Genomic DNA, 14,989 nt, shown 5'->3' with positions numbered 1-14,989 from the left:
ACTGATAAATTGTATATTCAAATGATGAATATAATTATCACGTAAAACAAACATGTGTCGTCAGTGAATTGCCTCTAGGGGCTGCTCTCGTAATGAAAGCAGACCTTCGCGGCCGTTCCAAAAACTGACACAAGCTGGAAAAACTGATAAATCGGCTGACCTCTACTGGTACTATTGGTGAGAGCAGAAATAATAATAGAGCACACATTTCTAGTTCTAGACCAATTATGAACTGGAGTGATGAGCTGAGGATGAGGAGCTGTCAAAGCCAAAATTCACACACCATGCTAAGAGTGTTTCTGAATCCACCTCTTGGGTCGAAGGTTTCTGGTGCATAGTGCGATTTGTATTTAATTTGAGGAAAAAAAGCTTCAGTATTAAATTTAAATAAAGATTTATTTGAAGATTTGAATAAAGAATTGAAGATTTGTGATGGGAAACAGATAAAAATACAAGAGTACTCCCTCATGCTAACGTTTCACAACAAATGACAGACTAATAGAGATTCCCACAAAAGTTCACACATTAGCAAGCAAAGGCAACGAAAATACCCATACACTAGGTACCTAGATACAAGCTGTTTGCCAGTGAGATACTCTAGAACAGCTACAACAAGCTTCTTCAGCTTGGGGAAGCCAAAAAGCAAAGATACACTGGCTTGACTCCCACTGCTAAAAAAAGACTCTAAACAACTGACATACTGTAACTGACAGAGACAGACTAGGTGTCTACCATGCAACACTGCTTGGAAGTAAAGTTTGCAATCCAGCTACTGTGCGAAAGACATAATAAGAATCTACTCTGTACTATTCTACCATCTACACAAACACACACACACACACACACACACACACACACACACACACACACACACAGGCATTCACACAATTTCTCCATTTAACACATACAAGCATGCATTAAGGAGTCTCACCTTTTTGACATCTCGGACAAGATGATACAGCGTGTTGGATGGTCCATGCCGCTGTTGCAGGGGAAAAACATACATTTGTTTAGCATTTATTCCAAGAAAGAGGTATAACCCACCATAGCACCGATGGCATTTTTCCTCAAATAGGGTCAGTTAGTGAATAAAGTCATGTCAGCTTTTTACTGCATCTCAGTCTAATTTGGGAACTTTATATATAAGAGTTTATTACCGTGTTGTAGAGCTCCTCTAACCGAGAGAGTGTGAGGAACCGGTGCATGCTCACGCCGTTCTCAATCAGCAGCTTCACAAAGTCGACACGGTCCAGCACCAGGGCATCCAACATGGCCTGCTCAAGAGAGCCCACCTGGAACACAGACCACAGTCTGCATCATAGACTACATCATCAAATGGATATACTGTTTTTATATTTTTAACTTGTTATTTAAATGTTTTTAAAGGGGTAGTGGTAGCTTATTGGTTAAGGTATTGTTTAAATCCCAGTACCACCAAGCTACCACCACTGGGCATTTGATCAAGGCCCTTAACCCTCAGCTGCTCAGTTGTAAGTGGCTTTGGATAAGGGCGGCTGTCAAATAGCAACATACTGAATTGCAGAGCATCATATTTTTTCCATTGCATCATTTTGTATTGAATCACATTGTGTTGAATCAAATCGAAATTGGATCGCACTGCATCGTAATAGATGTGAATCGTATCACATCATATCAGTAGCTGCTTCATATGTATCTTTATTGTTGGCTGTACATTGAGATGCAAACTTAATTATAATAAAAATAAACTGTTCAATGGATACTTACGGGCCATTGCTGCCCGTAGATGAATATTTGGCTACGGGCAATGTCAACACGATTCCAGGCCAATGCCAGGCTTAGCTGGTCAGGAGCTGATGCATTGGCACCTGAAAGAAGAAGAAAAATAGGAAAGAAAAAAAAGAAAAACAGAATCTTACTCAGAAGTAAGTGCTGGTAAAAACTGTAGAAAAATAGGATGTGATAAGATGACAGGTGACAAGCCACTTGCTGAGCATTATTTGTCTGAAAGGTACTCTGAAAAGATGAGCTTGGTAGTTGAGAGTGTGATGGTTTTGCTACACAGACTGTACAGTATAATCTCCAAGTATAAGATTCGTCCAAGGCTGCCCCGTCTGTGACATCTCTAAGACACCACAACATTTCGCCGCAGGGAAGCTAGTCCCCCCTGCCTATCACGCAACGGCCGTGGTCACACCTGGGAATTAACTTCATCACCGATCTCCCCCGTTCGGACAGTAACACCTGCATCCTTGTGGCCGTGGACCACTTCTCTAAGGCCAGCAAGCTGGTCCCCCACCGTGGCTTGCCCACAGCTCTAGAGACTGCCATTGTTCCATCACGTCTTTCGGAACTTCGGGCTTACCCGAGGAAATCGTGTCGGACTAGGGACCCCAGTTCAGATCCCATGTGTGGAAGGTGTTCTTCCGGCTCCTGGGAGTCACAGTCAATCTGTCCTCAGGATATCACCCTCAGACCAACAGACAGACAGAGCAAGATACAGGAGCTCGGATGCTACCTCCGGTCATACTGCAACCAGGACCAAACGAGCTGAAACTGTTTTCTCCTTGCTGTCCACCCTAGATTTACAGCTCCAACTACCCTGTAAGAAACTCAGTCCCCGTTATATTGGGCCGTTCCGGTTCATCATTGACGTGGCCTATTTACTCGACCTGCCTCTTTGGTACCGCATCCATCCAACCTTTTACGTGTCTCTCCTAAAGCCCTTTACATCCCCTACCACTGAGCACCCTGGAGTCGTTGTAGATCCTCCTCTGCGGGAAATGCTGGGCCATCCATTGGTGTACCCCATCTGGGAAGTTCTAAACTCACGACGTAGGGGTAGCATCCTGGAATACCTCGTGGACTGGGTATTTTCATAGCACGCACTATCCTCTGGAGGTCGAACTTTCTTCGACAGTCAACAGTGCTGACTGGATGGGAAGCTATTAATCTGATATAGATGAAATCAACTAAAGGCTCTTTAAGCTGTAGAGCCCTGTTAAATTAGGGTCTAATAATTATTTGGTTTTTATTTTCTTTTACACTACAGAGTTCAAACTTGTTCATTTAAAAAAAAATATATATATAACTAAGAAAAAAAACTGTTATAAAAATTGTTGTTTAAAGAATAAGGTGTTTTCTGACTGACCTCTGAGGTCAGAGGTGAGAGGGGGGGGAGGAAGTGAAGTGTGAGAGAGAAGGACGACACGAGGAGTCCGGGAAAAAAAAGAGGGGTGTGCTAATCGTTCGGTGCAGGTGTAAAGTCTGACTACTGGGTTGTGGACTATATACAGGAACACTGAACAGAGAAAAGACTGTTTAGAAACAATGTGGATGAACTCTATGTAGAGAGTGTGAGTTTAAGAGTGACGGGACTCAGGTGCACGCGTTAATGTGAAGGACAAACCTGACGCAGTTATCTTAATCACAGGACTACGTTAGCTTCACGTGAGTCGAACATTTTGCAAAGTCATAAAGTTTGACTGTTCAAACGTGTGGAACGATTTGCAACGCGAATGGTCATGCAGCGAGTGAACAACGGAGACGGTGAAGGCCGCGCGACTTTTCCGGAGAGACCGAGGACACGTGGTGGCCTATGCTGCATCTCTGCCATGTTCAAATCATCGGATGTATGAGTCGTACAGTGCGTGTTCGTGGATAAACACATGGGAAAACTGAATCGAGTGAACGGATAATCCAAGTGTGTGTGTCGTGTACAAGTTTCACTGTTCCATTGGATTTCGTGAGTACTAGCAACTGCACACATTTTCACATGAGCTCCAACGTAGCGCGCCAACCAGAGATTTAAATCCCAGCTGGGTACTATTTCTTTTGTGGGGTTTTCTTTTCTTTTGTCTTCTTTACATTTGTTTGTGTTAATAAATGTTTGTCCATACAATATATTCTCAAGTTATTTCTGAATGATATGTCTGTTATTTCTGAATGAAGAGAATGTCTAAAAGAAACACTGAAGTCTGAAGCCCGAGGTTAATAACAGTATTTTGGGGTTACTTTGGTAGCAAACAGATTACACCAAGTAAATTTAGATGTGCCTCTCACGTGTAAAATTACCTATACCTTAGACATAATTTGAGCCAGTGAATCAGTGAGAGGGCTACATAGCTTTGAGGGACTGGGTGGATAGGAGTTCTAGCACCGATTATGCCAAACAACATTAGACTTCTCTTATAGGTCTAATAGCTTTTATGAGACTCAGTGTTCCAGACACAGTTCATTATTCGTAGCAGTATTAGCAGCGGCACTCGAGTGCTTTGCGAAAGCTGTTCCAGCAAACTTAGTATTTGTTTCAGAAATGTATTACCTTTGGAGTTGCAAGTCTGTAGAATGGTGGATTTGAGCTAAATACGTACTGTTGTCTTTTCAGGAAAATCTGATGTCTTACCCTCCTTAGTACTTATTGGTCACTGCTACATAACAGGCTTTTTGAAACCAGGTTATCAAATGCAATGCAGTACTGAGGTGCAATCACTTCATCTCAAAGCTGCACAATCGATCCTAAGCAGAGAAGCATAAATCTCTTGCTAAAGAGGCTTCCCTTCCAAATCTTTTAGATAAGCAGGAAGACTCCTGCATTATTCATACCAACTATCTAAAAAGCAATTTTCTTTTTGTCATTCTCTAGTTCACTTTTTCTTTCCTCCTTAACTCTGTCCCTCTTCCTTAGCCAACCAGATCCACTTAAAAGTTTGGATATAGTCTGCATTACAGTTTTATCAAAGGCGTTGGTTAAATAACAATGAAACAATGAAGCAAGGCTGAAAGGCCTTCATTTAATATTCATTCCCGTAGAATTTATTAGAATATTATTAACCCTCATCTTCAGGAGCACTGGTACCTTTTGAATGGATTTGAAAAGGGATTGGTTGAAAACTTTAGAGAAAATTATGTTCAGGAGCAGCTTACAGAGGATTTAAATGGGGGCAGTAATAAGTACTTTGCTCAATGAGAAGCAGTCAAGAGACCAGGCCATACATTTCTTTAAGCAGAAAAAAGACATTCATGGACTTATTAATTAGCGATGACAATTTTATGGCCCGTTTTTTGTCATATGAATATGCAGTATTTCTTCAAATCAATACTGATAAATACAATAATAACATATGGCATGTCTATCAATTAAATAATTCTTTGAGTTGGACACGTATTACCTTTCAGTAAAGCTGTGAGGATGGCCAGGTCAATGTCCTGGTGTCCTTCTGAACCCATCCGAAACACTGTGATCTAAAAGGGAGAGGGAGACAGCGAATCATATCACATATCACTCTATTCTTACACAGAGTTCATTTTATATACTTGTAACTTGGTGGAAAATTATTTGAACGACACTGTTGGGACACTGTGTAACGTAAATAGAAACAGAATGCAATGATTTGCAAATCTCATATTTTAGAGGAATAGAACATATCAAATGTTTAAAGTGAAGAAATGTGCCATTTTAAGAAAAAAAAGGTAATTTGGAATGGAATTAATGAGGTTAATTGACAACAGGTCAGATGATTGGATATAAATAGTGTATCTTAGAGAGGCAGAGTTTCTCAGAAGTAAAGCTGGGCAGAGTTTCACCAATCTGTGAAAGACTGTGTCTACAAATTGTGGAAAAATTTCAGAATAATGTTCAACACAAAATTGCAAAACAGTAAAAACAGTGAATAAATGTTTAAAAGAATAGTGAGAAATCTCTGTGTACAGGGGTACAAGGTTAAATATCAATATTGGATACCTGAGATCTTTGGCCCTCAGGAGGCACTGCATTTAAAGAGTTCAGGTTTTGACCTGGCCTGCCTGCAGTCTGGAATTTTCACCATTAGAAAACATTTATGCATAATGAAACAAAAAACACAACAAAGGACACCCAGAACTGTTGAGCAGCTAGAATCCTGTATTAGACTCATAAAGGAACAACAGTCCTCTCCCAAAACTTCAGCAAGTGGTCTCCGTTCCCAGATTTATACGGATGGAAGACATGATGCTATACAGTGTTAAACATGGCCCGGTCCTAACAGTTTTTGAGATCTGTTGCAGAAATCTAATTTAAAAACTATTTTTTTTCCTCAAAATGATATACATTCTCAGTTTAATTTTTGTTTTAGACATTGTTCCAATTATTTTTGTAATTGTGGTCAGCACTGTTCTGAAGACTTTTTCTTATGAATAAGTGTAACTGCAATAACGCAGTAACGTGTGGCTGTTTGTTTTGTTTTAAAAGGCACCTTGTGGGGTCGCAATCCCAGAATGCTTAGCATGCAAGAGATCATCGGCGCAAATCTGATGGCGCTGATACAAATAACCCAAGGTCTGGTTCCTGGTTAAAGCTAATGAGGAAGAGCGTGGAAGGGCCGATTTGACGAGGCGTGGCCACGACCCGAAGGCACTTTCATTCTCTAAACACAGCATGAAATGAAGGCATATTGAGGATGGGTGTCGGTGTTTGGGAAGAAGGAAATGAGAAGAATAAGTGAGTCTGTGGATGTGTGGATGTGTGTGTGTGTGTGTGCGTGTGCGTGCGTGCGTGTGAGTGTGACAGAGAAAGAGAAAGAAGAAAGAGTGAGTCTAACAAGAGTTTGTATGGAAAAAAAAGGTCTGTATATTATTATTGGAACATTATGGATGTTGTGTTTTATATATATATATATATATATATATAAATATATATATATATATATATATATATATATATATATATATATATATATATATATATATATATATATATATATATATATATACATGTGTGTGTGTGTGTGTGTGTGTGACATTTTGCCTAAACTTAAACCTGGCGAGACTACATACTCAGGATCATTACTGATAATCTGCTGTGTATCTGTTCCATAAGCGCCGGTAGCTGTGACCTTCACAATATCTCTCTGATTAAACCTCAGTCACTGCAGCCAACCTGTGTGTGTGTGTGTGTGTGTGTGTGTGTGTGTGTGTGTTTGTGTGTGTGCGTGTGAGAGAGAGAGTGAACAAGTGTCATTTGCTTTTAGCCTTTCCAACATTAATTTCACATTGATGCTAAATGTCACATCACACACACACACACACACACACACACACACACACACACACACACACACACACACACACACATACAAATATGTTGCCTGAAAATGACTGAGTATGCTGGCTCTACACTGTAAACACTATAAGCAGAGAGAGAGAGAGAGAGAGAGAGAGAGAGAGAGAGAGAATGAACAATAGGATCTGATGTGTGGCAAATCATTGGATCAATAGATGGGTGGAATAATAGATGGATAGATGGATGGATGGATGGATGGATGGATAGATAGTATACTAGAATACTATATACTATATACTAGAAAGAAGAATCTTTTGCAAGTTAATGGACAGACAGATGGATAGATGGGTGGAATAATAGATGGATGGATGGATGGATGGATGGATGTGTTTGGCAAAAAACATGCATGTGCTGACCTTGACACAAGGAGAAATAGATAGAGTTAGCAGATCAGTGTCAGTGGATGGATGGATAGATGAGTGAATAGGTGGATGACTGGGAAAAGGAGGAAGGAACGATGAACTGGAAATGAATGGAAAGTGGGGAGAGGAGTGAGATGCTCAGACCATGTTGGATTGAATGGAGCACTGCAGTCAGCGCAGAGAAGCTGCAGTGCGGTAGATCATGGAGTGCGGTAGATGGATGGTGCAGTGCGGTACATGGTGCAGTGTAGTCCAGTGTGACACAATGTGTGTGTTGGCTCGTAATGCACTTGTCGTTTATCGCCACGAATCTCAGCCACGTGTTTCAGAGGGTCACACTGAGAGGGAAAGAACATTTAATCTTCATTTGGTAGCAGATGAATTCCTCCCTGTCAATATACACTGTATATGCATGCAAGCAAATCTCCATGTCTCCTCATACCTTCGCTCTGATTTATTCCATATTTATTTTTACACTCCAACCCTTTTTCCATCCCTCCACTTGCTTTTACATCAATTTACATGTGGATTACATTTGTAATTTTTTGGCAACCTTTAGATTTAAATGATGTAATATTTGGGGGTTTGGACAAGAAGGTTTGGATCATCACAAGAAACTTCAGGATATACCTTGCATTTTTTTGTCTCCATCTTGTAGTCATTATGAATTAAATGATCGTGCATCGAGATAAAAACCTTAACGATATGATGCATAGATTTAAACAAAGTGAATTTGGCATTTGCATTGTTTTGACCATATTTGCATTGGGAAAAAAAAAATTATTTATAATTTTTAGTAGAAGCGCTTTACTTTTGATATATTAACAAATTAACCAATAAAATATTTGTGACCAACATTTTATATGTACATTGATTTCTTTTTACCACACTACATTTTAAGCGAATATATATATATATATATATATATATATATATATATATATATATATATATATATATATATATATATAGCTGTATGGAAAAACAATGGTTGTTTCAGAGACAATCATCAGACCGGAAGACAAAAAGAAAGAAAGCAGCACGTCAGGCTTGTGACATTATTCCATCTCGGCTGACTCTCTTGGAACAAATCGTTTTACAGTAATGGACAAAAAGCATTATGGTCAGATCAGAGGTTAGTTTGCCTCAAATAATGGGCTCTGAAATGCTTTTAACCCCTCAAATAAGAAAATGAAGCAATCAGTAGTTGTAAAATTACGAGTGTAGAGACATCCAGGCGAGCAAACATCCTGATTTGAATTAACATCCGAACATTGACCTGATCATAATCAAACAGATTATAAATACGAAGTAATAAACACATACTATAAAACTGCATCTATTATTTTTGAATGAACTAGTGTCTCTGTAAATAGAGAGAGAGAGAGAAAAAGAGAGAGAGACAGAAAGAATGGACTCTCTTCCTTTCTCTGACAGGTTGATGAATCGAATCATCACATTCTTGTGGTTTCCACACAGAGCAGGCTTGAGAATGAATGAAATCCAGAGCTGATCGTACACACTCTTGTTTGCCAGCTCTTGCATTTTAATGTACAGAAAATGTAAATATTTATCACCATTACAAACACAGGGTGTGTGCGGATAAGCTGATCTGATTTTTGTTTCTTAGTCTTTATAGTGGGATGTGATAAAGTCATAAAAATCTAACTGCACTGTTTATATTCCACAAGTCAGCAATTTCCTCTAGTTATATTTCTCGGGCAAGGTCCTATTTTAAATCCCCAATAATAGTGCGACTCTGTAGATAGCTCATAATAGTGCATAAGGGTATAATTAACACTAAAATAGGTCATGTAATTGTTAAAAGACCATTTCGACCCGGATATGTACAGTATTTTTAATTCTGTATTTTCACCCTCCAAAAGCCAGGGCTTTTTGACCATCACCACACACTTCCAACACATATAAAGCATAGTGTCATGGGGCTGGCTTTGTGCACAGGGGTATTGTCATGCTGGAACAGGTTTGGGCCTTCTAGTTCAAGCGTTTAAAGACAATATACAACTGTGTACCTTTAAAATTGTAGGAAAAGTTTGGGGAGGAACAAATTATGGCTGGAAATAGTCAAGTACCCCATATACAGTATATATTATAAGATATATAGTTTGTCCACATATATTTCTTTTAATTTCATGTGAACAATCCAATTTAGTAAAAAAAACAAAGATTTGAACATGTTTAGAGTTCGATTGATTGCAGAAACTATTGACAAAAATCCATACCGATAGTTTTTCCGGGTTCTGGTCTGCTGTTACGAAAGAGGATAATCACTGATGCCACATGGTGTTTGTTTTTACACGTGATGATGCACGCTGCATGAAGAGTGCTATATTATATGTTATGATATTTATTAATGAATGCATTCATATTTATTTCATTTAGTAATTCTGTTTTCTTTTTATGTTTGGAATAAAATTGTGTACTATTTTACATGGAGTGTTATGCTTGTTTGTTTTTATCCAGTGTCCATCAAAAAAACTATTGGTTGATTAACTAGTCAGTCTTCAGTCAACCTCTAATGTTATTAATTGGTGGGTTTTTAAGGTGGTAATTTTTAAATTGCACACCAAATAAATGTCTATCTGAGGCGGAATATTGAGCTTTAATTTTCACACCTCAGATTAAACAAATGATATATGAATATATAATTTGTCACATTTATCACATAATTTTCACATCATTTTTTAAAGCATTTCAACTGATTTGTTGATGCATGTAGACTATTATTTACTTCTGTATTACATACACACCAATGAACGTTCATTCCTTCAAGGTTGAATTAACGAATACAGTTAATACCCCACCTAAAGCCATGGAGAGCCCGAGACACACTCTGCATTACACTTTAATGTGAAAAGGTCAATAGAGGACCGAAAGAGAAGTCTGAACTCTGCTGTGTACGTTGAAGATGAGCCTCGGGACTGAAGAAAAAGATGTCTTTCGGGGGCCCAATGCTGTGTTTATACCGCAGTTTATAATTTAATAATGAATATTTTTTGTCTCACAAACAATCCATCAATAAGAGCAAACCTTGGGGGTTATTTTAGTCAAGAGGAGTTAAGAAAAAAAAAATGCTGAACCCATAGTTCTGAGGTAGATGCCAATAATCAGGCTACACAAGAAAAATTCATATGATTCACTGAATTAGCTAGATATCCTGTGAGCCATTTAATGATTCCTATTATTTTCCCAGGAATGAACCCGGCTGTAATTTCCTTTAAGGCTGCACTGATTGTCCTGTTATCTTTACACTACTACCCTTATATGGAATTTCCTGTGCTTGGAAGTTATTCTCCATATGCGTTTCTCATTAGCCCATGTATTTCATAAAATTGTTAAAAGGGATAAAATGGATTCCATTATAAACGAAAAACATTGTTGTTGATTTTTGATTTTCCTTTTTAGTTTTTTTTTGTAATTGCATTTTATAGTCTGTATTTATGTGATCTCTTCATCATGGAACCTGTTAGTGGGTGTTATATATTAGGGAAAATGAGTGAGTGTAAACTTTGGAAGGAACAGTGGTGAATCGGCGACAGGGTCATAGGCGACCAAGGCTCACTTATGCATGTGGGGAGCAAAGGCTGGACGTGTTGTCCGATCCAACAAATTAGCTACTGAAGCTAAAAATGCTAACGAATTTAATGCTGTTAATGCTCCATGGGTCAGGACTGTTTTAGCAGCAAAATGGGGATTAACACAATAGGTGGCAGGTGGCCATAAAGTTACGGCAGATTGGTGTTTATATAAGTGTCATAAAGGTACAGCGTTTCCACTTTGATGTTAGAATGAATCCTGCTTCCTGCTCCCTTCAACTGTGCATCCCTGATTTCAAGCATGGAGAACAAAGTTTTGGAGCCTAATCAGCTCCCTGTTATTATTTCCGAATTTAGCATCTGAGTGTTTCATTAAATTGGCAGCTGTAAGATTTTGCAATTTAATATGAATTAGATCAATATTAAAGCACTCAAGAGCTGGTCGAAGTGAGTCAGTCCATTGGTCACAGTGATACCTGAGAAATGTATCAGACATATTGTACTGATGTTAATGTTGTGACTAGTAAAGATTAACTAAACCTAAATACTGGCCCACACTCTACATGCCTGCTGTAATATCCAAAGTGTCAGTGATGAAGGTCTAAGTCTATAAAGTATAGAAATTCAAAGATAACCTTTTTTTAAATCCATGGCTATAGTAATAAATTCACACCCTGAACAAGACTAATACATTACGCTCTATTGCTTGTTATCGCACACTTTGGTAGTACAGCCTTTACTACCAGTGAGTGTTTAGCTCTATGATCCGTTCTGGTTTCATATATATTTCGGTCTACCAGCAGTTTAGTTTAGAGACGTTGGATTGGGAAACTTTTATAACAAGGCATAGTGAATCTAATTTTGAAACCTTAATCTGAGACATTATCTATCTCAAGAACCTTATATTTAGGAATACAAATGATTATAAAATAAACTGTAACAGGTATAACATCTTGTCTTTGTTTTTACTTCAGGAGAGAATCAAATTCACCAAAATATTACCATAATGTTATACATTTAACGATAAAGGAAAATGCAGGGGTGTTAAAAAGCTGTAGTTGAAATAATAATGAAAAACTCCTGTGCTGAATCCATTCACTTATGGCAACCCAGTAAACCCAAAATATCTTAACGGTTATGTGTGTAACCCAACTCTGAAAATGCATAACCTTCTCTGAGTATGTAAGAGGTGGTATCAAAAAAGTTTCCTACGTTTTTTTTTCTACGTTTACACACAATCAACTTGCACAGCGACACATTGCTCCCAGCGTTCATGGCAATTCTGGAATTTGTCCTGGTAGTCTTCCTTTCGAGGCATGTCAAGCACCTTCTGCAATTCGCTCTGGATCTCCACGACGGTGGCAAAACGGCGACCTTTGAGCCTTATCTTCAGGGAGAGGGCGAAGTCCGCAGGAGCCGAATCTGGGAAATAGGGTGGGTGCGGAAGTGAGATGGTGTTGTTTCTGGTGAGAAACTCATGTGTGAGGAGAGCTCGGTGACAGGGTGTTCTAACTTGCTGTCCATGATGAAATCGCAGACTTGGTAACGCACACGGTCCAAATAACACTGTTTGAACAGCTCCTGATATACACAGGACGATTTTTCTTTGGCACTCTGACTTATAAAGGCCGGTGCTCCCTGTGACTGTGCATGCAGCCTTGTGCTGCCATTAAAACCAGTTACAAACCTTTTTGATACCACCTCGTGATGAATAAAGTTTTATTTGAAAATGTTCATAGAATGAACACGGGGCAGCGTGATTCGCACCCCAGTGGGCCTTGTTGCAGGTGCAGTTTAAGTTTTAACTCTAGAACGGGAGCAAAATGTAGGAGTAAAACAATTAAGTAAATGGAAAACACACACAAACACTGAAAATAATAAGCAATTAGTGTTTTAACAGAATTTTAACTGTATGAAGTTGTATATAAGAACAAAATGAATATTCAAGCTTGACATTTCTTAAATGCCTGGTAAATATATGTGCCTTTCTTTCCTGGTGGAAATGGTAAATGAATTCTATCTTACACAGGAGATCTATTTTGGAGCGAATTCAACAGATGCAGCCAAAATGTCACAGTGTGTCTCTTCACTTGGCTTTAATCGCAAAATAAGTGTGAATACTTGTTTCAAGTGTTTAGCCTGAGGTCAATTAACTTAAATGCAGTCCCATCTGTTTTGTTCATTGCAGGATGGAAGATAAGTGTTTGTGTACCTGTGTTTGTCTGTGTTTGTGTCTTTAAAACAGCAGCGCCGCCTAATTCAGCTCACATTCAGTGTGCGACAGCGGCAGCAAGAACAGTAGGTTCAATGGTCATAAGAGGAAAACACTACAGTTTACAGTCAATGTCAATGTTCATTATAAACCATATATAAACTTCTGAACTAAAGTGGCTACATCAGATTTTTTTTTTTTTATTTATTTTAATTTATGCTAAAATGATATCTATATGGAAAAAAATATTGGGACTTCTAACTTTTCCAATCCATATGTGGTTCTTCCCCAAACTGTTACCACAATGTTGGAGCCACACAAATGTACAGATCTTTGGATGCAATAGTATAAACTTTTCCCTTCACTTGAACTAACAGGCCCAAACATGTTCCAGCATGACAACACTCTTGTGCACAGCTCCATGAAGATATGCTTAACATGGTTTGGAATTGGGTGGAAGATCTTGAGTGGTCTGCTATAGAGCTCTGACCTCAACCATATACACTATTTACAGTATATTTGGACATTTGACTTTTCCAGATATATTTTGTTCTTTCGTAAACTGTTACCAACAGTAGTTTTGAGCCGCACAACTGTCTTTGGATGCTTGAATTAGGAGACCCACAACTGTTCCATTGTAAAAGCAAATGGGGACTAAATGTGGAATGAGATGTTCGAAAAACACATACCAATCTTGTGGTGATGTGTCCACAAACTTTTGTCGATATAATGTATTTCTGATCATTATAGGAATTGAAATATTCTTGGTATGTTAAATGATTACGGTACTTTGAAAATGCAACCCTGTACCTTGAATTATACACTAGATTTAAAAAATAAGATCACCATTAGAATGCCATTTATGCTTTCAGCATGTTTCTCAGCAAAAACAACCTGGTCTGACATAATAAAAATGATTAATTGTTTAAAAATTTTGAGTCGTAAATAAGACCTACAGTATATCAGTTTATCCAATATTCTTTTTTAACTCTATAGGCTAAATAAAGCCATCATTTAAATTTACTCAAGACTTTTATGTGTTTGTTCTTCATCACATTGACTTACAACAAATCACATTTTATTCTCATTAGATTGCATCGATTCAAACAGTTCAGGTTTGATCAGTTCCCTGATTTATACAGTAGCAATATCAAATCACATGCAAATCACGAATCACAAATGGCGAATGATTGTGAAGCACAAAACACAATGGTTGGATTCGAAACAAATAATAGACACAGGAAGCAAAGAAAAAAATGAACACACACAGAAATCAGTCAAATGAATGATTTAATGGTCAAACCAATCGCAACACACCGACACACTGATTTACAATGCAATCATAGGATGTAAAAAGTGAAGCTGAAGACAGAGGATGGAAATACACTATACGGACAAAAGTATTGGGTCTTTTTGGGTGTTTTTTTTTTTTTTTACCAAACTGTTACCAAAAAAATTGGAGACACCCAATTGTATTTGTCTTTGAATGCAGTAGAAGGATATTTTCACTTCTTTGAAATAGGAGACCCAAAACCTGTTCCAGCATGATGGAGAAAGCCTGCTTCATATAAATATGCATAAATATTTAAATAAGCAGATTTTCTGCTATTGAGCTTTAACTCTCTTGAACACCTTCCAAATAAATTGGACATCAGTACCTGAATTTACTTTGAATGAAATCGCAATGAATCTCCAAAAAACACACTCCAAAATTTAGAGGAGCATCTTCCCAAAAGAGTGGAGGTTATTCGAACAGGAAACAGGGATTCATTGTAGAATA

General features: G+C 38.2%; 1 protein-coding gene across 1 annotated transcript in view; it reads right to left on the bottom strand.

The window, feature by feature from the left end:
• The window catches only part of trpm3 (transient receptor potential cation channel, subfamily M, member 3), a 165,041-nt gene that overhangs the window by 30,984 nt on the left and 119,068 nt on the right, over positions 1-14,989 (bottom strand). The window contains 4 exon segments of the mRNA XM_046841693.1: positions 932-982; positions 1,158-1,292; positions 1,747-1,847; positions 5,151-5,223. Of these exon segments, the coding sequence (XP_046697649.1) occupies positions 932-982; positions 1,158-1,292; positions 1,747-1,847; positions 5,151-5,223 (360 nt within the window).

Source organism: Silurus meridionalis, chromosome 27, assembly GCF_014805685.1.
Source record: "Silurus meridionalis isolate SWU-2019-XX chromosome 27, ASM1480568v1, whole genome shotgun sequence".
NCBI classification, from domain to species: domain Eukaryota; kingdom Metazoa; phylum Chordata; class Actinopteri; order Siluriformes; family Siluridae; genus Silurus; species Silurus meridionalis.
This window is presented reverse-complemented; position numbering and strand designations above follow the sequence as displayed.